At 53.6% G+C, this 21,669-nt stretch overlaps 1 protein-coding gene across 2 annotated transcripts; it reads left to right on the top strand.

The window, feature by feature from the left end:
• Positions 1 to 704: 704 nt before the first annotated feature.
• Positions 705 to 21,539, top strand: BRSK1 (BR serine/threonine kinase 1). 2 transcript variants are annotated; one of them, XM_066271006.1, is made up of 19 exons: positions 705 to 1,095; positions 2,528 to 2,622; positions 2,745 to 2,830; positions 4,590 to 4,730; positions 7,804 to 7,920; positions 8,002 to 8,035; positions 8,126 to 8,194; positions 8,489 to 8,635; positions 9,103 to 9,134; positions 9,447 to 9,617; positions 10,090 to 10,187; positions 10,364 to 10,523; positions 10,743 to 10,803; positions 11,275 to 11,644; positions 12,023 to 12,071; positions 12,155 to 12,278; positions 12,806 to 13,004; positions 17,417 to 17,506; positions 20,923 to 21,539. In XM_066271006.1, the coding sequence occupies exons 1-19, from the start codon at positions 960 to 962 to the stop codon at positions 21,078 to 21,080; spliced, it is 2,337 nt and encodes a 778-aa protein (XP_066127103.1). In that variant the 5' UTR covers positions 705 to 959; the 3' UTR covers positions 21,081 to 21,539. The 2 variants fall into 2 exon arrangements, with proteins under 2 accessions (XP_066127103.1, XP_066127104.1); XM_066271007.1 differs by lacking the exon at positions 705 to 1,095 and having other exon boundaries at positions 2,745 to 2,834.
• Positions 21,540 to 21,669: the final 130 nt, after the last annotated feature.

The raw sequence follows: 21,669 nt of genomic DNA, 5'->3' as shown, positions 1-21,669 counted from the left end.
TCCCTCCACCTGTCTCTCTTTCTGCCCCCGCCCCCCGCCCCCCCGCTGGCTCTTCCACACCTGGCTCTCCGCCTCTCTGACTCTCCTTCACCTGCTCCCTGTCTCTCTCTGCCTCCCTACAACCCTCTCCCCAATCCTCTTCTTTCTCTGCTTCCCCGTTCTTTCCTTCTTTTCCGTCTCTGCCCCTCTCGGCCGGCCTCCTATGGCCCCGTCTCGTGATCGCGCCCCCGGCCCAAGCTCTGGTCCCAGCTCTCCCACCCCCCGCTCGGGTGGTCCCCATCTCTCTCGCTGCCATTTCTGTCTCTGTGTGGGACTTCACGTCCCTTTTGTGAAGCTGCATCCCTGCCGGTCGGCCGGCTGGGCATCTCTCCATCCTCGCTGCTCCGGCATCCGTCCCTCCCTCCCTGCATCCCCCCACCTACTCACCCTCCCTCCAGCTCCCAGGACCGCCCCCTGCCCCGCTCCCCACCCCTCCGAAAGGGTTAACTTTGGGGAAGGGCCCGGAGTCCCCGGATGGTGATGTCAGCGTGCGGGAGAGAAAGGACGAGGTGGCGGGGGGAGGCGGAGAGGAGGAGGAGGCGGAGGAGAGAGGGCGCGTGGGGGGGCGGGGGGGACCGCGGCCTGCAGCATCCGCCGGCCCGAACCTCAGACCCCCCCCGACGGGGGGAGGCACAGGAAGGGGGGGGCGGCCGGGAACGGGCTGGGGAGGGGGGGCCGCGCTGCCCCCCCGGGCCATGCTGACTCCCGGGGCCTGACCCCCCCGGGCCTGCCCCCCCTCCCCCAGCTTCGCGGCCCGCCGACTGGGGGGGGCCCAGCGCAGCCCCCTGGGGACCCCCGGAGAGGTGGGAGGCAGCCGGGGGGGCCGGGACGGAGCGGTCGCCGGCCCCCACCGGAGAGACGGGGCCACCGGTCGCAGGGGGGGCGGCCGGGGGACTGGTCGGGCCGGGACCAAGGGCACCATGTCGTCTGGGGCCAAGGAGGGAGGCGGGGGCTCCTCCGCCTACCACCTCCCGCACCCACACCCACACCCACCCCAGCACGCCCAGTATGTGGGCCCCTATCGGCTGGAGAAGACGCTGGGAAAAGGACAGACAGGTGAGCCAGGGGAAGGGACACTTGGGGCGTTGGGGGGCAGAGGGCGGGACTCGGGTGTTCAAAGGTCAGGCAGACCCCAGGGTCCCTCCCAGAGAAGGGACCTGGGGTCCGGACTGCCTGGTCCCCAGGATGTAGGGTTGAAAGGTCTGAGACTCTGGGGTCCTGGGCAGGACCAGGTGGAGGAGGGTCTGGACTCCTGGAGGGGACTGGGACCCAAGGGGCTCCCACCTGATTGGGGCAGAGGTTGCAGGGGCTGCCGCGGCTGTGGGGAAGGGAGGCTGGCCTGCGGCCGGGCCGGCAGTCCTGGGAGTGGAGGTACTTGGCGCAGTACAGCCGCAAGCAGGGGTGACACGCTGGAGCAGCTGCACCAGGGAAGCTGCTTCCCTCTGCACTGGCCTCGGAAGGCCCCGTGAGGATGACAGGGACTGAGGCTGGACAATGGTGTCCACAGCATCTTCCCCCTTCCCCTGCATGCTAGCGCGGTGTGGGGACCAGGGAGAGAGGTGGAAGGTGCAAAGGAGAGGCAGACACCCCTGCAGTGGCTGTGGATGGGTGGTCACCCTTCGCTGTTGCTAAACGCTGGCCACCAGTCACGGCCTTTTCCTGCCCGGTGGGGGTGGGAGCTGAACACCTGTGTCCTGGGGTTGGGTCCAGGGTCTCGGTGAAACTGAAGGCCAGGGCCCGAGGTAGAAGGAGAGAGAGTCAGACTACAGATCCTAGTGATGAGAGGGTGAAGGTGTTCCTGAGCTGAATCCCTGAGTTATGGGGAGGAAGGGGCCACACGCCTGGAGTCTGAAGGAGGAGGGTCTGGGGGCCTGGACCCCTGGGTCTGAGGGAAGAGGGTTTATTGTTGGGGTTTCCCTAGGAAGCAGCGTATCCTTGGGGTTTGCATGCTTCCAGCTACAGATGCAATGAACAGCAGATCAAAGAAGGGGACTGAGAGGTCAGGGTTTGGGAGAAAGTAGAGAAGATGATTTGGGAAGGGGACAAGTATGAAATTACATTCCTCAGGAGATGTGAACTCTCCAGAAGATTGAAGTCCAGACAATGCAAGGAAGTGGTGGGTCAAAAGGGTGGGGGAGAGGGAGAAAGTTGAAGGAGGCAGTTGAGGAAGACCAGACTATGGAGACAGAGATGAACTTACACGGAGACCCGGAGGACAGAGAATCTGGGTGAGAATCAGTGGTTGTTGTGGGTGGATGGACAGCTAGGAGTAACAAAAATTAAACACCAGGGAGTGTGGGGAGAAGCTGTGTTGTGGGCATGGCAGCTGTGGGCCCCGAGGACTTCAGGTCAGAGTGATTCAAGCCACTGCGAAACAGCCAGCTGGGGTAGGAGGAAGGGATGAGGTGGTGAGTGGGGGGCACTTAGCAGCCTGAGTGGGGGAGGGTGCTCGGGGAGCACACCCCACACCTTCAGTTCTGCACCTCAGGGCTGGTTAAACTTGGGGTCCACTGCATCACGGGCCAGAAGGTCGCCATCAAAATCGTGAACCGGGAGAAGCTGTCAGAATCGGTGTTGATGAAGGTGGGTGTGTATGTGTTAGGGGAGGGGGACACTTTGGAAATGGGGGAAGGAGAGTGGCCATTCTGACCTCTATTCTTCTGTCACCATCACCATGACCGCTGCCCCCCTCCAAAACTCCCCAGGTGGAGCGGGAGATTGCTATCCTGAAGCTCATCGAACACCCCCACGTCCTCAAGCTCCATGATGTCTACGAGAACAAGAAATATTTGTAGGTATTTATAGACACCCAGCCCCCCCATGCATCCTTCCCATGTTCCTAGAGTGGGATCTTTCTGGAAACAATGTCTAGCGGGACCTGGGGAAACTTGAGATCTCCAGGCTGGGCCTCGGTAGGCACAGTCCCTTCCCTACTGCACAGGGACACCCTCCTGTACACACTTAATCCTGATTATTCCCACACAAGACCTGGCTTGATGCTGAGGGCCCAATGGACCCCAGCGACTGGACTGCCAAGCCTGAGCCCGCCTGAATGGGGAAAAGAGGCTGATCCAACCCCCTTGCATGCCAGCTCATTTCCAACCCTCCTGAACTTCAGGGAATGGTCTATACTAGATAATCTGGATGCCCTCAGCCGGACCCAATTTACTAGGAACAGACTCCCCCGTTTGCTAGGAAATGGGGCTGAGGGACTCCTGCCCCTTCTAAACCCCAACTCAGGCATTGGAGACCTCCTCCACCCTCAACATGACTCTGGGCACTATGACTGGACATCCCAACAATGGGACTCCTTCGAAGTTCTGAGTTCCTATCTCAAAGTCAATTACCCCCTTAAGAAGGTTGGGGGTGGCATACAGCTGTCCAGGCTGCTGACAATAGGCCTTTTGTCTGGACTCTAGTGACCCAAGGGACAGCTGGGCTGCAGGAGAGGAAACAGGCCACTGCCCCACCACACAGTCCAGGGTGAACTAGCTCCAATATCCATCAGATGCTTTGGGGTGGGTTTCCCAGTCGGGAAGCTGCCAATGCCCCAGGGGCTCATGGGAATTGTAGTCCTCAGGTTTCCCCAGGTGTGGCTGTGGCTACAGGAGTTGTCACTCCCAAGGAGAGTTCTGCTTCCCAAAGGACTCAGCCTTCCAAGGATGTACAAAAATTGAGCTTTTGTTTCTCAGGGGCTTATGGTAGTGAGTGTTTTAACCTCCCAGAGACTCCTGGGATTTGGTGTCTTTAGAATCTAGGTGGCGGCTGATGGGAATAGGGTCTAGGTCCCGGAGCCTTATGGGAGTTGGTAGTTTTTCCACTTCCCTGCAGCTGATGGGAATTGTAGTCTTTTCCTTCACAGAAGTTGGCTTAGATTGGTACACACTCTGCCATGATTATTGCCAAGAATTAGTGAGAATTTGAGCTTCTTCATCCCAGAGGCTTATGGGAATAAACGGCTTGGCTTTCCAGGGGCTAATGGGTGTGTGTGTGTGGGGGGGTCTTTATTTCCCAGAATCCTATGATAATGAGGGGGTTGTCTTTACCCTCCAGGTACTAACAGAATTGCCATATCTCCTGAAAGAACTAGGAGTCAAAGTGTTTGTACTCCTGAAGTTGACATAATAGTATCTACTGCCCAGGGCAGATAGCAATTGAATTTTGGCTTCCGATAGGCTGATAGAAAGAAAGGGCTTTATTTCCTAGGAACCTAGGAGATTTGGGATCTCTGATTACTTATCTCCTAAGCACAACTATAAGTCAAAGTGTTGACCTGAATTGGACATGAGTATCTCCCTGATGCCCAGGGCTGATGGGAATTGAGTTTCCATTTCCCAATGGCTGATGGGAATTGGAGTCTCTTCCAAGGACTGATGGGAATGGGAATTCATTCTTCCCAGAAACCCATGGGAATTGGGGTTCTTTGCTTCCAGGGGCCAGTGGGACTGAGGTCTTGTGCTGGGGGTCAAGGGACTTGATGGAAGGGGAGACCAGGTTCTTTGGTCTTCCACATGCCCCTTCCAGCCCTCTGCCCACTCCATGTCCCTCAGGTACCTGGTCCTGGAGCATGTATCTGGAGGTGAGCTGTTTGACTACCTGGTAAAGAAGGGGAGACTGACCCCCAAGGAGGCCCGGAAATTCTTCCGCCAGATCGTGTCTGCACTGGATTTCTGCCACAGCTATTCCATCTGGTGAGGGGCACAACCACTAATCTGCTTCCAGTCTATGGATTCATTGTTTGGGACATTTCTTAGAATCCTATCATATGTGGCCTTTTGAGACTGGCTTCTTTCACTGAGCAAAACGTTTTCAGAGTTCATCCGTGTTGTAGCAGGTGTCAGGGCTGCATTCCTTTTCATAGCTGGGTAATATTTCATTGTGTAGATTGGCCATATCTGTTTATCCATTCACCACTTGATGGACATTTTGGTTCTTTCTCCTTTGGCCTATTATGAGTAATGTGGACATTCGTGTGCAGGTTTTGTTGTGTACCTGTGTTGTCTCTTCGGTACAGACCTAGGAGTGGAATTGTTGGGTCTTATAGTAACTCTACATTTAGCCTTTTGACTGGTTTCCAAACCAGCTGCACCATGCAACATCCCTGCCCGCAGTCTATGAGGGTTCCAATCTATACATCCTCACCAACACTTGTTATTATATGGCTTTTTTTACTATATCATTGTAGTTTTGACTTCTATTTTCCAGGTGACTGATGATGTAGAACATCTGTCCGTGTGCTTATTGGCCTTTGGTAGATCTTCTTCAGAGAAATATCATGGAGATCCTTTGCACATTTTTCATTTTTTTTTTTTTTTTTCTGAAGCTAGAAACAGGGAGAGACAGTCAGACAGACTCCCGCATGCGCCCGACCGGGATCCACCCGGCACGCCCACCAGGGGCGATGCTCTGCCCACCAGGGGGCGATGCTCTGCCCATCCTGGGCGTCGCCATGTTGCGACCAGAGCCACTCTAGCGCCTGGGGCAGAGGCCACAGAGCCATCCCCAGCGCCCGGGCCATCTTTGCTCCAATGGAGCCTTGGCTGCGGGAGGGGAAGAGAGAGACAGAGAGGAAGGCGCGGCGGAGGGGTGGAGAAGCAAATGGGCGCTTCTCCTGTGTGCCCTGGCTGGGAATCAAACCCGGGTCCTCCGCACGCTAGGCCGACGCTCTACCGCTGAGCCAACCAGCCAGGGCATCTTTGCACATTTTTAATTGATTTATCTGAATTTTCATTACTGAGTTGTGAGAGTTGTTTATTCTAGGGACAAATCTTATCAGATGTATATTTTTCAAGTATTTCTGTCCTGTCGATGACATGCTTTTGTATTTTTGTACCTGTCTTGTGAAAAGCAAAATTTTAAATTTTGATAAAGTCTAGTTGGTTGATCTTTTTTTTTTTTATGGTTGATGTTCTTTCTGTCTTATTTGAGACATCTTTGCCCACCTCAAGGTTGCTAAGGTTTTCTTCTAGAAGTTGTATAATTTTAGCTCTTGTGCATAGGCCAAGAATCCATTTCAAATTAATGTTTGTATATGGTGTGAAGTAGGGGTTGAGGGCATTTATTTTTTCATGGGCACAAGAGAGAGGGGACCGACAGGGTCAGACAGACAGGAAGGGAGAGAGATGAGAAGCATCAGTTTTTCTTTGCAGCACCTTAGTTATTCATTAATTGCTTTCTCATATGTGCCTTGGTCGGGGGGTTCCAGCTGAGCCATTGACCTGTTGTTCAAGTCAGCGACCTTGGGCTTGAGCCAGCAACTTTGAGCTCAAGCCAGCGATCATGGGGTCATGTCTATGATCCCACGCTCAAGCTGGTAAGCCTGCACTTAAGCTGGATAAGCCCGCGTTCAAGCTTGTGACCCAGAGTTTCAAACCTGGGTCCTAAGCATCCCAGGCTGACCCTCTATTCACTGTGTCACAGCCTAGTCAGGCACTTTTTTTTTTTTTGCATATGACATCCATATAAAAGATTGTCCTTTCCTCACTGACTTGCCTTCAGTTCTCAAAACAAAATATTAAATATGAACCCTTTATTGATTAATTATAGTGAAAAATGGATGCCTTCAGCTTGTCTTTTGACCTCCTCTGTTTGCACCCCTTCCTGTCTGGGATGGGTCTTGGAGATGGGATGGGGATCAGGGTGAGGGTGTCTGACTTGGGGGTAAAGCTAGGTGGTAAAAAGGCAGCCCATTTAAATTGTCAACACCTCCCTATTGACAAGACTATTAAAACCCTGACATTAAAAACACTGACCTGGCCCTGGCCGGTTGGCTCAGCAGTAGAGCGTCGGCCTAGCGTGCGGAGGACCCGGGTTCGATTCCCGGCCAGGGCACACAGGAGAAGCGCCCATTTGCTTCTCCACCCCTCCGCCGCGCCTTCCTCTCTGTCTCTCTCTTCCCCTCCCGCAGCCAAGGCTCCATTGGAGCAAAGATGGCCCGGGCTCTGGGGATGGCTCTGTGGCCTCCGCCCCAGGCGCTAGAGTGGCTCTGGTCGCAACATGGCGACGCCCAGGATGGGCAGAGCATCGCCCCCTGGTGGGCAGAGCGTCGCCCCATGGTGGGCGTGCCGGGTGGATCCCGGTCGGGCGCATGTGGGAGTCTGTCTGACTGTCTCTCCCTGTTTCCAGCTTCAGAAATATAAAAAAAAAAAAGAAAAAAAAAAAACACTGACCTCTAGGGAAGCCATTATCAATATTTAACAACCAGGATGACCCAGTTACTGACCATTTCCAACAGAAACTAGAATCCCTGGGTCCACCCTTCCCCCAGACATTAACCCTTAATATTTGGCCCCAAGGAAGATAGGGAGTGGGTCCCAAAGGAGAAATCAGTGATAAGCTTGAGGTGGCAGTATTTTTTTATTACTTAGTAAGGAAATATTTTAATATTTAAAGAGCCAGCTGAATATCAGCGACGCTTACCTCAAAAACTCTCATTTTGTGCATATCCAATTTTAGTATATGTGCTGCCGAAGCGAGCACTGCATATCCAAATATTTGTGGATAAAAGAATATGACATGTGGGGTCTCCTATAAAATAATCCAGTAGAAGGAGAACAAATATGTAAATGAGAGACCCATCCTGAGTTGATCATGGGGGAGGCCGGAGGATGACTAGGTACAGGGGGCTTCCCCATAGTCTTCTCACTACTTTGGGGCATGAATGATATTGTCTATAATCATAGTTTCCAGATGTGTCCCCCTCTGAGAGATGGTGGATGGGGCCTAGGCCTCCGGGAGACCTGAGCCCCACCTGCCCTGTTTCAGCCACAGAGACCTGAAGCCGGAGAACCTGCTTCTGGATGAGAAGAACAACATCCGCATCGCAGACTTCGGCATGGCCTCCCTGCAGGTGGGAGACAGCCTTTTGGAAACCAGCTGTGGGTGAGTCCAGACACCCCTCCTGAGTCCCCAGGGAAGGGTGAGAAGCTGGCCAGAGGCTCATGCTATACATCTCTCCCTCAGGTCTCCTCACTACGCGTGTCCAGAAGTGATTAAGGTGAGTGTGGAGCAGAGGGAGGGAGGGAAGGAGGGGAGGAAGAAGCAGGATGGAGAGGTGAATATCATGGCTGGTCCTGCTCCCTTCCAGGGGGAAAAGTATGACGGCCGTCGGGCCGACATGTGGAGTTGTGGCGTCATCCTCTTCGCCCTGCTGGTGGTAAGATGCCCCTCACCCCTGCTGCCCCATTTCAAGAACAATCCTTCCTGGTGAGAGCACAGAACAAAAAGTTCTGTCCCACCCCAGGGCTTGTCCCCTAAATATTTCATTGGTATCAGCATATGTGTGGTGGTTGGGTGGGGGTGGGGGTGTATTCACCAGCAGACCAACATCCCAGAGCGAACTATTCAGTCACAGAACTATGGGATGCTCTAGGGGTCCCCCCAAGTGGGATAGGGGCCGCTAGGAAACCCTTGGAGAACTTGGGACAGTGGCTGGTCATTCGTCACCCAGGGGGCTCTGCCCTTCGATGATGACAACCTGCGGCAGCTGCTGGAGAAGGTGAAAAGGGGCGTCTTCCACATGCCCCACTTCATTCCTCCAGACTGCCAGAGCCTCCTGCGGGGAATGATCGAAGTGGAGCCCGAGAAAAGGCTCAGTGTGAGTTGGGGTTGGGGGGGCCGGGACCGAGATGGGACAGGGGAAGGGATGGTGGGTGAGGAGGACAGAATCCCTAGGGGAATCTTGAGGATGGGTTTCCAGGACCGGCCTGTCAGTCTCTGGAGTGACAGCGAGGAAGGGAACACCCTGAAAAATCTGTCACTCCAAAAAGGGATAGACCAGGCCGGCTCTGGGAGGGCGCATGCGCAGACTTGCCCGCCCAGGCAGGATGCCACTGCACCTGAAAAGGTACCCAGCCTGGCGGGTCCTCAGTATCCTGCTCGCGAGTGTTCAAAGCAATACGCTCAATCGCCACTCGGGGGAGACATGAGCTATATTCCTGCCCTTGGTAATGAAGAGGGGGTTAGGGGGCCACTGTTAGGGACCCCCAGCACCACCCCATCAACTTTTATGGCAGCCAACTGTGACCATGCCTCACTTCTCTTCCCTACCATCCCCCCTCACAGCTGGAGCAAATTCAGAAACATCCCTGGTACCTGTGAGTATGGTGGGGGGACTGGACACCTGGCTCCCTAGGGGGAAGAAGGGAGCGGGGTCCCAAATACCAGAGGCCCCCACCCAAAGCAGGATAGCCGCAGCTGGCTAGGGAGGGGGGTGCTGAGGTTTCTGAATGACGAGAGGCGAGGTACCGGACCTCTGGGTCCTAGGGGTGAAGACAGAGGTGTAAGAGAATCAGGTCTGAGGGAGGGTGGGCGCTTAGACTCCTTGCATTGGGGGGGGGGGGGGGGAGACTGGGATGAAGGAGAGGGTTCAAGTTCAGGTTCCCTGTCATGTTTCTCCCCCTCCCTAGGGGCGGGAAACATGAGCTGGACCCGTGCTTGGAGCCAGCCCCGGGCCGCCGGGTGGCCATGCGGAGCCTGCCGTCTAACGGAGAGCTGGACCCCGACGTCCTAGAGAGCATGGCTTCGCTGGGCTGCTTCAGGGACCGGGAGCGACTGCACCGTGAGCTGCGCAGCGAAGAGTAAGACACCTGGTCCACCTACCTCCCTTGGACAACCCGCTGCGGGAGGGGCGGGAGGGGGGGGGGGCTGGCTAGGCGCAGGCGCAGACTCTCCAGACCTAGTGTCTTTCAAGTCTCACATGAAGCTGTTCCTAAAGGAACCACAAGGGGGCAGTAGGACCAGCAGGGAAAAGACAAACACTGCTGAAAAGTATTAACAGAAGTTGAGACAGATTTAGACGATGCCTCCCATAGTACTTACATAGAGTAAGTGTTCAAATGTTAGATATTATTATTATTATTATTTTGAATAAAGGGAGATTGAGATGTACACCAAGACAAAGGAACCAATCATTTTGATACCTAGCAAAATGTCACTCTATATAGAAATACTGGATGGACCAATCCCCCAGAGAGCCACAGTTGCAGGGAGTGGCTGAGACCAACCACTGGAACCTGACCTGTCCTCCTAATCATCTCTTACCTCCCCTAGAGAGAACCAAGAAAAGATGATCTATTATCTGCTTTTGGATCGGAAGGAGCGGTACCCCAGCTGTGAGGACCAGGACCTGCCTCCCAGGAATGATGTTGGTGAGAAGGCAGGATCACCCGGAGTCTAGGCCCCAGACTTTCTGGAGGGCGGGGGGGGGGGGGTCTGCAGGACCTGTGTGACTTTAGTCAAAACTCTCTCTACTCGGGCCTGAGTGTCCCCATCTGTCTGAGGGCCACGTGCAGCTGGACAAATCAGTCTTTTACTCTGCACTCAGACCCCCCTCGGAAGCGTGTGGACTCCCCCATGCTGAGCCGTCATGGGAAACGGCGGCCAGAGCGGAAGTCCATGGAAGTCCTGAGCATCACAGATGCAGGTGGTGGTGGCTCCCCGGTGCCCACCCGACGGGCCCTGGAGATGGCCCAGCACAGTCAAAGGTGGGAACCCTGCCTCCCACAGTGGGACCCTCAGTCCTGGTTGGGGAGGGAGTCAGGTTTTAACCCCAGCACCACCTCCCTGGTGCTGTGTGATTGGGCCAAGTCACCTGCCCTCTCTGGGCCTCATTTCCTCATTGTGGAGGAGTAGAGAAAGAAGAGGACGTCTGAGCTTTTTGAAACCTACCCTCCTGATTTTTTTTAATTTTCTCCTGAAAACAGATCCCGTAGTGTCAGTGGAGCCTCCACCGGCCTGTCCTCCAGTCCTCTGAGCAGCCCAAGGGTAAGGCCAGACCCCCCCACCCATGAATAGAGAAGGGGTAAGAGGGGTGAAGACCCTGTGGAGCAAAGATCGAACAGCAGAAACTACAGTTCCCGTCAAGTCTAGAGACATTTTGCCTCTTGTCCTCCAAACGGCCAAAAGACCGGAAGCCTCATTAGTATTTTAGTCCATTGGCCATTTCCACCTCCATACGGTTGGGTTTTCAGTGTGTCTTAAGTGTTTTCATTTACACATTTAACCGACGCTAAATGAGCGCCTACTGTGCCCCAGTTTTTGCTGGGTTTACAGCAGTGAGCGTGATAAGAAACGTCCCTACCCTCCCCCTAACAATGGGGATGGGAAGGGGGAGGAGAAATACTAGGATTACAAGGACGAGATCGCATTGGGCCGCCTGCGTGAGTGTGTACAAATGGGCGCCCAGCGCCTCCTGGGAGTTGTAGTCCGTCCTCACCTTCCTCCACTCCTCCGCAGAGTCCAGTCTTTTCCTTCTCACCGGAGCCCGGGGCTGGAGATGAGGCTCGAGGAGGGGGCTCCCCAACTTCCAAAACACAGACGCTGCCTTCTCGGGGTCCCAGAGGTGGGGGCGCCGGGGAGCAGCCCCCGCCACCCAGTGCCCGCTCCACGCCTCTGCCTGGCCCCCCAGGCTCTCCGCGTTCCTCTGGGGGGACACCCTTGCACTCGCCCCTGCACACTCCCCGGGCCAGCCCCACTGGGACCCCGGGAACGACACCACCCCCAAGCCCCGGCGGTGGTGTTGGGGGAGCCGCCTGGAGGAGTCGTCTCAACTCCATCCGCAACAGCTTCCTGGGTTCCCCTCGCTTTCACCGTCGCAAGATGCAGGGTACGGGGTCCTTTGTGGCTCAGGGGCTTGGAGGGCTAGCATCTGGGTTCCGGGAGCAAGGTGTTGGGACCCGGATTCCTATATCGTAGGATGAGGTGGGGGTTGTGAGCAGAGATACAGGTATTGGGTTGAGAGGAGGCGGGGCCTCCCTCTCTAAAGGACACGCCCCTTTGGTACTCTGGCTCACTTTCCCATTGGTTCCTGGAAAGCCCAACCCCAAGGGGCGTGGCCTAAGGCGGGGCAGCATCCCTTGCCATTTGGGGTTTAGCTCCTGGGCGGGATGACTGGGTCTCAATGGACCCCTTGGTTGGAGGCGACTGCTGGCCTGTGTGCTGCTCGTGAGGATGATGGACAAGTGTTGACCTCTCCCCTCCCCAGTCCCCACCAACGAGGAGATGTCCAGTTTGACGCCAGAGTCCTCTCCAGAGTGAGTGAGACAGGGAAGGTAAGGGATGGAGGGGGTTTCTCGTTCCCTTAGCCCCCTCCTGACCCTCTCACCTCCATCCACAGGCTAGCAAAACGCTCCTGGTTTGGGAACTTTATCTCCTTGGACAAAGAAGAACAGATATTCCTTGTGCTAAAGGACAAACCTCTCAGTAGCATCAAAGCGGACATCGTCCATGCCTTCCTGTCGGTGAGGGGCCGGGGTCCCCACACACCCTGGCCACCACAGAACTCCAGTTCGTAGCAGCCCCGTGGTTCACCACCATGACCCTAGCCTAACTTCCTACTACTGGGGCTCATGGGATTGTTAGTTTTCCAGCCAGAGTTGGGTTTGATCATTCTGGGAGCAGGGAGGCAAGACAGGTTTGTTGTGTCCTAGGGCCTGGAAGTGATAAAATAGGACCCTAAGTAACAATTCCCCATGTATTAGTATCCCCTGAGGACTGGTGACTTGACATTTCATATCATTTCTTTGGGAATCAGTTGCTCAATCATTCATCTTATTTAAACCTGTTCATAGTTAGGGCCAAAAACACAAATCCCAGCAGGCAATGGGGCATTCTGCTGCCTTTCCTTTTATACTGTATATTTTTTTTTTGCCCTAGTGGATGATGGGACTTGTAGTTCCTTGGGCAAAGTCAGCTGTAGGGTTGGTTTTCCATTCCCCAGAACCAGGTCACTAGCCTCACTCCCTTCTTGTGCTCCCACCTCTTTCAGATCCCCAGCCTGAGTCACAGTGTGCTGTCACAGACCAGCTTCAGGGCCGAGTACAAGGCCAGCGGGGGCCCCTCCGTCTTCCAGAAGCCTGTCCGCTTCCAGGTGGACATCAGCTCCTCTGAGGGACCAGAGCCCTCCCCGCGACGGGATGGCAGTGGCGGTGGTGGCATCTACTCCGTCACTTTTACTCTCATCTCCGGTAAGCTTCTCAGGACTAGACTGTTCCGGTGTTTAGGATGTGTAAGACATCTGAGATAGGAGAGCAGCCCAGAGGGCAGCGTGAAGTAGGAGGAGATTGCACCCAGCTAGGCCTATGTGAGCCCAATCCTCGTCCATACTCACTCATCATCTCCTTCCCCCTTTTCTCATCCACTTTTAATCTCGTAACAGGATTTATGACGTGCTTTACTCAAACGATTTTTTTATATAAATTTTATTTTCTTTCTATTTGTTTTTTTTTTTTTTCTTTTTCTGAAGCTGGAAACGGGGAGAGACAGTCAGACAGACTCCTGCATGCGCCCAACCGGGATCCACCCAGCACGCCCACCAGGGGCTACGCTCTGCCCACCAGGGGGCGATGCTCTGCCCCTCCGGGGCGTCGCTCTGCCGCGACTAGAGCCACTCTAGCGCCTGGGGCAGAGGCCAAGGAGCCATCCCCAGCGCCCGTGCCATCTTTGCTCCAATGGAGCCTTGGCTGCGGGAGGGGAAGAGAGAGACAGAGAGGAAGGAGGGGGTGGGGGTGGAGAAGCAAATGGGCGCTTCTCCTATGTGCCCTGGCCGGGAATCGAACCCGGGTCCCCCGCACACCAGGCCGACGCTCTACCGCTGAGCCAACCGGCCAGGGCCTATTTGTTTTTTTTAATTAGTGAGAGGAAGGGAGGCAGAGACAGACTCTCGTGTGTACCCTGACCAGGATCCACCCAGCAAGCCCAGTAGGGGGCGATGCTCTGCCCATCTGGGGCCTTTGCTCTGTTGCTACCAGAACCATTTTTTTATTTTTTTTTCTGTATTTTTCTGAAGTTGGAAACGGGGAGGCAGTCAGACAGACTCCCGCATGCGCCTGACCGGGATCCACCCGGCATGCCCACCAGGGGGCAATGCTCTGTTCATCTTGGGGCGTAGCTCTGCCACAATCAGAGCCATTCTAGAGCCTGAGGCAGAGGCCACAGAGCCATCTTCAGCGACCGGGCAAACTTTGCTCCAATGGAGCCTTGGCTGCGGGAGGAGAAGAAAGAGACAGAGAGGGAGGAGAGGGGGAGGGGTGGAGAAGCAGATGTATGCTTCTCCTGTGTGCCCTGGCTGGGAATCGAACCCGGGACTTCTGCACGCCAGGCCGACGCTCTACCACAGAGCCAACTGGCCAGGGCCTACCAGAACCATTTTTTAGCGCCTAAGGCGGAGGCCATGGAGCCATCCTCAGTGCCCAAAGCCAACTTGCTCTAATCCAGCCATGGCTGTGGGAGGGGAAGAGTTGAGAGAGAGAGAGTGAGAGAGAGAGAGAAGTGAGTGGCAGAGGGGTGAAGAATATGGGTGCTTCTCCTGTATACCCTGACCAGGAATTGAACCTAGGGCATCCATATGCCAGGCCAACGCTCTGCCACTGAGCCAGTTGGCCAGGGCCATCAAACTTTTTTTTTTTTTTTTGATGTATTAGCAATCACTCACTTTGCAGAGAGAAAAACTGAGCTCTAAAGAGGTAAACGGACTTGATCAAAGTCACGCTGCACACTATGACAGACCTGTGCTCTTCTTGTGACTTTTTTTTTTTTTTTCAGGGACAGAGAGAGAGTCAGAGAGAGGGATAGATAGGGACAGACAGACAGGAACAGAGAGAGATGAGAAGTATCAATCATCAGTTTTTTGTGGCGACACCTTAGTTGTTCATTGATTGCTTTCTCATATGTGCTATGACTGCGGGCCTTCAGCAGACCGAGTAACCCTTGCTCAAGCCAGTGACCTTGAGTCCAAGCTGATGAGCTTTTTGCTTAAGCCAGATGAGCCCGTGCTCAAGCTGGCGACCTCAGGGTCTCAAACCTGGGTCCTTTCGCATTCCAGTCCAACACTCTATCCACTGCACCACTGCCTGGTCAGGCTCTTCCTGTGACTTTAAGACTGTATATCAGAAGAGCAAAAACATAGGGTGCCGCTTTCAGGCCATTCCTACACCCAGAGCAGACATCACCAATCGACCACCTCACTTTTTCCTGTGAGCTCAGTCTAAGCCAATCAAGGGTTGGCACAATAGAACCACAGAAATGCCTTGTTTCCAATTCTACTTTGTTCCTGAGTTCTGATAACAAGAGATTGGAGAATTAGGGATACCTCTATTTGTTCTCCTTGTCACCAATCTTAATGTCACAACTGGAAGATGAGCTTGCTTCCAGAGTTTCTAAACCAGGCTGCTGTGGAACACTGGGGATTGTTATATTACCAGAATGAATTATGGCTTCTTTTTTGAAGACTAATAGGCAGGCTGTGGCCAGATAGCTCAGTTGATTAGAATGTCATTCAATGTGAAAAGGTTGCAGTTCAATCCCTAGTCAGGGCCCATACAGGAACAGATTGATGTTTCTGTCTCTCTCTCTTTTCCTCTGTCTCTAAAATCAATCAATAAATAAATGTTAGGCCCTGGCCCATTAGCTCAGTTGGATAAGAGTATTGTCCCAAAATGACAAGATCGCGGGTTCGATCCCCGGTCAGGGCACCCAAAGGAAGCAACCAATGAATGCATGACTTGAGTGGAACAACAAATGATACTCTTATGCTTCCCCTCTCTCTCCCTTCCTCTCTCTGTCTCTTAAAAACTAAAAAATTGCCTGACCAGGTGGTGGCGCAGTGGATAAAGCGTCAGAATGGGATGCGGAGGACCCAGGTTCGAGACCCCAAGGTCGTCAGCTTGAATGCAGGCTCATCTGGTTTGAGCGAAAGCTCACCAGCTTGGACCCAAGGTCGCTGGCTTCAGCAGGGGGTTACTCGGTCTGCTGAAGGCCCGCGGTCAAGGCACATATGAAAAAGCAATCAATGAACAACTAAGGTGTACCAACGGAAAGCTAATGATTGATGCTTCTCATTTCTCTTCGTTCCTGTCTATCCCTCTCTCTGACTCTCTCTGTCTCTGTAAAAAAAAAAACAAAAAAACAAACAAAAAAAAAAAACACTAAAAAATTAAGTCCTGGCCAAACAGCTTGGTTGGAGCATTGTCCTGGATTGCAGAGGTCGCAGGTTCAATTCCTGGGTCAGAGCGCATACAGGAGCAGCTTGATGTTCCTGTCTCTCTCCCCCAGCCTCAAAATAAATAAATAAATAAATAAATAAATAAATAAAGACATTTTTAAAAAGAAAACTAAGAGGCAGAAGGTTCTCAATTATTTATTTATTTATTTATTTATTGTGACAAAGACAGAGAGGGACAGATAGACAGGAAGGGAAAGAGATGAGAAGTATCAATTCTTCATTGCGGCACCTTAGTTGTTCATTGATTGCTCTCTCATATGTGCCCTGACAGGAGGGTTTGGGGGGCTGCAGCAGAGCAAGTGACCCCTTGCTCAAGCCAGCAACCTTGGACTCAAGCTGTTGAGCCTTCCTCAAACCAGATGAGCCCTTGCTCAATCCTGCAACCTCAGGGTTTCGAACCTGGGTTCTCCACATCCCAGTTCAACACTCTATCCACTGTGCCACCACCTGGTCATGCCAGAAGGTTCTCAATTTTAAGATTTTCTTTCTTCCCGTTGATTTTTCTTACATTTCTGGCTCTTCGTGACCTCCACTAGACATTATTAAGTAATAGAACCTATTTAAATAGAAAACACCATTACTGGCCTGACCTGTGGTGGTGCAGTGGGATAAAGCGTCGACCTGGAACACTGAGGTCGCCTGTTCGAAACCTTGGGCTTGCCTGGTCAAGGCACATATGGGAGTTGATGCTTCCTGCTCCTCCCCCTTCTCTCTCTCTCTGTCTCTCTCTCTCACTCCTCTCTCTCTAAAAATATCAATAAATAAAATATTTTAAAAACACCATTACTGTAAGTCTACCGTTACTTAGCTCCATTTACAAAACCATGGATTGATGGCTGGCCCCAAAAGAATGGGAAGGAGTTGAGTTCAAAAGAATAAGGATCGCAGACAGGGATTATAGACACGACTCCATGGTCGCTGGCTTCAGCACAAGATTCCTGACTTGTGCAAAGGGTCACTCGGTCTGCTGTAGCCCCCTAGTCAAGGCACATATGAGAAAGCAATCAATGAACAACTAAGGTGCCACAACGAAGAATTGATACTTCTCATCTCTCTCCTTCCTGTCTGTCTGTCCCTCTCTGTCTTTCTCTCTGTCTCTCTCTCTGTCCCTGTCTCAAAAAAAGAAGATTCCTGCCCTGGTTGGGTACCTAGGGTGATTAGAGCATCATCCCATTTGGGGGTTCAATCCCTGGTCAGGGCATGTAGAACAGAGCTTTCTTTCTCTCTCTCTCTCTCTCTAAAATCAATCAATACGTTTTTAAAAGGAGAGAGAGAGAAAGAAGGAGAGTTGGGTGGAGGGACTGGTTTCCACAGGGTGGAAGGGCTTTCTTTGTCCCTGCCAATCCCCAAGTCACCCTGTTTCCCTTCCCTTTCCAGGTCCCAGCCGTCGGTTCAAGCGCGTAGTAGAGACCATCCAGGCGCAGCTGCTGAGTACGCATGACCAGCCCTCCGTGCAGGCCCTGGCAGGTGGGCAACAGGGCACTGAGGGGACACTTCGTGCTGGCCTGGTGACCGAATGCTGCAGCACTCGGTGTGCAGGCGGGGCTTTCGCTGTGGAGACGTGAGCCCCCCACCCCCACCCCACCCCTGTCGGTGCTTTAGGGCCTGACCCGCAGAGCAGTGAGTAGGTTCCCGGAGAAGCGGGGCTGGCTTTGGGGAGCCCAGCCTCACCTGGGAGCACTGCTCTGTGCTCTGGGGGCTGTGGATTCGTAGATGCCAGCCTCGTCATCAGGGAGCAGAATACCCTAGCAACCAGAGACAACCAGAATTCCTAAGTAAAGCATCCTACTCAGCCCCACTCCTGAGATATGGTAGGAAAAGGGGTCCCCTAGTTCCCAGGCTGAAACGGAGCAAGCAGATAGCACGCCAGCCACAAGGCAGGAGCCCAGGTGTCCTTGTCACAAGAGAAGGCCAGCTGCCAGGGTCAAGCCTGCTCAAGAGCAGTGGTTCCAACTGGGGGCCCATTTTGCTCACATCAGAAATGACATGGTTCATATCCAGGTGTCCCAAGGGCCAGGCCATGCTCCCTCCTGGAGGCTGGGGGTCGGGGTATCTGGTCTGCCTCTCCAGAGGCTACAGGCCCAAATTCCTTTGCTTGTCTCCCCTCTTCGCAGCTGGTGACATTGCACTTTCTTTGTATTTTTCTGAAGTAAGAAGTGGGAGGCAGAGAGACAGACTCCCGTATGTGCCTGACCGGTACCCACTGGGCATGCCCACCAGGGGGCAATGCTCTGCCCATCTGGGCCCTTGCTCCGTTGCACCCGGAGCCATTCTAGTGCTTGAGGGTAAAGGCCATGGAGCCATCCTCAGCGCCCGGGCCAACTTTGCTCCAATGGAGCCTTGGCTGCAAGAGGGGAAGAGAGAGACAGAGAGGAAGGAAAGGGGGAAGGGTAGAGAAGCACATGGATGCTTCTCCTGTGTGCCCTAGCCGGGTATCAAACCCGGGACTTCCACACACTGGGCTGATGCTCTACCGCTGAACCAACCGGCCAGGGCTGACATTGCACTTCTTGAAGGTCACATCTCTTGTTGTTGCTGACCTCACCTGGGAAAGATTCTTATAAAGACCCATCAAATTTACTTCAGATAATACAAAGTGACCTCACCCTCTCTGAGCTTTAACCTTAGTCACAACTGCAGAGTCCCTTTGGCCTTATCATGTCACATAGTCCCAGTGCTGAGCATGAGGAAGTGGACATTTTTGGGGAAAGCATGGTTTACCTGACCATAGCTCCCCAGGGGACATCCGGCAATGTCCAGAGACCTTTCTGATTGTCTTGATTTTGGGGGGGAAGGGAGTTTCTATTGGCATCTTGTGGGTGGAGGCCAGGGATGCTGTGAAACATCCCGGGGTCCACAGGATGCCCCCACACCTGGCCCCAAGTGTCAATAGCAGGCAGGGAGTGGAGAAACCCTGCCACATGAGTCTCCACTGGGCCTGGATGCCTGGAGCAATCAGAATTCAAGTTAGGCCCCCTGAATCTTTCTAGACCTCGTTGCCATGGCAAGACGGCCTTAAAAGCCAGGGATTCACAAGAGGGCACACTCTCAAAGATAAAGGGCCAACCTGGTGCAGGGGGTCACCTTCTGTTCATCTAATGACATGGTTCATATCCAGTCCTTGTTGCTATGACAAGGACTCCAGCAATCAGTGAGGGTTTTTTTGTTTTTTTTTACAAAGACAGAGTCAGAGAGAGGGATAGATAAGGACAGACTGACAGGAACGGAGAGAGATGAGAAGCATCTATCATCAGTTTTTCGTTGCGACACCTTACTTCCGTGGTAGTCAACCTGGTCCCTACTGCCCACTAATGGGCGTTCCAGCTTTCATGGTAGGCGGTAGCGGAGCAACCAAAGTATAAATAAAAAGATAGATTTAACTATAGTAAGTTGCTTTATAAAGATTTATTTTGCTAAACTTAGCAAAAATCCGACATAAAGTACTTGGTAAGTAATTATTATTATATGCTTTAACTTGCTATAACTCTGCTTTATAAATTTTATAAAGTTACTTCCCTACTTTATAAATCACCATTACTGTGGAACCGGTGGGCAGTTAGAAAATTTTACTACTAACAGAGATACAAAAGTGGGCGGTAGGTATAAAAAGGTTGACTACCCCTGCCTTAGTTGTTCATTGATTGCTTTCTCATATGTGCCTTGACTGCGGGCCTTCAGCAGACCAAGTAACCCCTTGCTCAAGCCAGCGATTTCGGGTCCAAGCTGGTGAGCTTTGCTCAAACCAGATGAGCCCATGCTCAAGCTGGCAACCTTGGGGTCTCAAACCTGGGTCCTCTGCATCCCAGTCTGATGCTCTATCTACTGCACCACGGCCTGGTCAGGCAATCAGTGAGTCTTAAAGGGGCTGGTCCCTGCTAGGGGATCTCAGATACTGTTCTGGGCCCTATAGAAATTGCTTAATGAACAAACTGACAACCCCAGTCCTAGTCTAGGGAACTGTGGCCTCACCAAAACGGTGACCCCAGTCAGGTAGGTCTTATGGGTGGGGGGGGGGAGACCCCTGGGCAATCTGTTTTAGGTTCTCCAGGCCCCATGGATGAGGAACATACCCCCTAACAACCAGAGTAGTGGAAGGGAAGGGGGGACCCTCTGACTGTGACATGTGGTACTCAAATCTCTTACCTGTTGCCACACAAGCTGTCCCTTTGCAAACAGTGTTATTATAACCAGAGTCTCTGAGACTGTCGTCTCCTGAAGTCACACAACAAGGTCTTACTCAGACAAACTCAGCCTGGTTTCCAAAGCCACAAGGGCCAGAGGGGGTATAAAAGATATGACCTGGGCCCTGGCCCATTGACTCAGCGGTAGAGTGTCAGCCCGGCGTGTGGAAGTCTCAGGTTCAATTCCCAGCCAGGGCACACAGGAGAAGCACCCATCTGCTTCTCCACCCTTCCCCTTCTCCTTTCTCTGTCTCTCTTCCCCTCCCGCAGCCAAGGCTCCATTGGGCAAAGTTGGCCTGGGCATGGAGGACAGCTCTATGGCCCCATCCTCAGGCACTAGAATGGCTCCGGTTGCAACGAAGCAATGCCCCAGATGGGCAGAGTATCACCTCCTGGCGGGCATGCTGGGTGGATCCCAGTCAGGCGCACATGGGAGTCTGTCTCTCTGCCTCCCCACTTGTCACTTCAGAAAAAAAAGAAAAGAAAAAGACATGTCCTGCTCTCGGGTTGCCAGGCCTGGTTGCTGACCAGTGTCCTGTCCCCCTAGCAACCATGTTGGGAGGTTGGGCCTCAACACATGTTACCAGAGTACCCTCCCTGAAGTGTGGCAGTCTCAGGGCTGCTGAGACCCGTGGGTAGCCGGAACCACCATGCTGACTGCACAGCCCCGGAGCCCATGCCAAACTGCTTCCTCCCCCACAGACGAGAAGAACGGGGCCCAGACCCGACCAGCTGGAACCCCACCACGGAGCCTGCAGCCCCCGACCAGCCGCCCCGACCCCGAATTGACCGGCTCTCCCCGCCGAGGCCCCCCCAAGGACAAGAAACTCCTGACCACCAACGGGACCCCTCTGCCCTGACCCCAGGGGGCCGGGGAAGGAGGGGAGCCCCCTCCACCCCCCTTCCCTGCCCCCCAACTGTGAATCTGTAAATAGGGCCCAAGGAATACATAGGGAGGGGGGAGACACAACAAACCTGGCCTTGCCCTGCAGGGATGGGGCCCAGGTGGCTGGCCGTGCCCAATGTGGGGGAGGGGGTGGTTCTAGGGGGGGACTCAGGGTGGGAGCTGTTTCTATTTTATTTATTGATTAATTTATTATTTTATTTATTGATCAATCTCTCTGTGGGATGAGATGGGGAGGGACAGGGGCTGGTTGGGGTGGCTTAGCAGATCCGGACGGACAGGGCCATCTGTCCTTGTGTCCTCCCCAACAACGCCCCCTTTCCTGGGCTCTCCTCCCCCTGATCCTGCCCCTCCCCCTCCCCCCACGACCTTCTGTACGGATTTGCTCTCCGGAAGGAATTCTGATTTCGCGTGATCCTTGCCTGCGTCCATGTTTCTGATTCCGCCGGCGGCATAAAAAAAGAAAAGAAAAAGTTAATAATAACCATAATAAATACCCTTGATCAGGGATGGTTTGGCTGGCCTTGGCCTCTCGCTTCCTGGTG

Source organism: Saccopteryx bilineata, chromosome 3 (genome assembly GCF_036850765.1).
Source record: "Saccopteryx bilineata isolate mSacBil1 chromosome 3, mSacBil1_pri_phased_curated, whole genome shotgun sequence".
Lineage (NCBI taxonomy): Eukaryota > Metazoa > Chordata > Mammalia > Chiroptera > Emballonuridae > Saccopteryx > Saccopteryx bilineata.
This window is presented reverse-complemented; position numbering and strand designations above follow the sequence as displayed.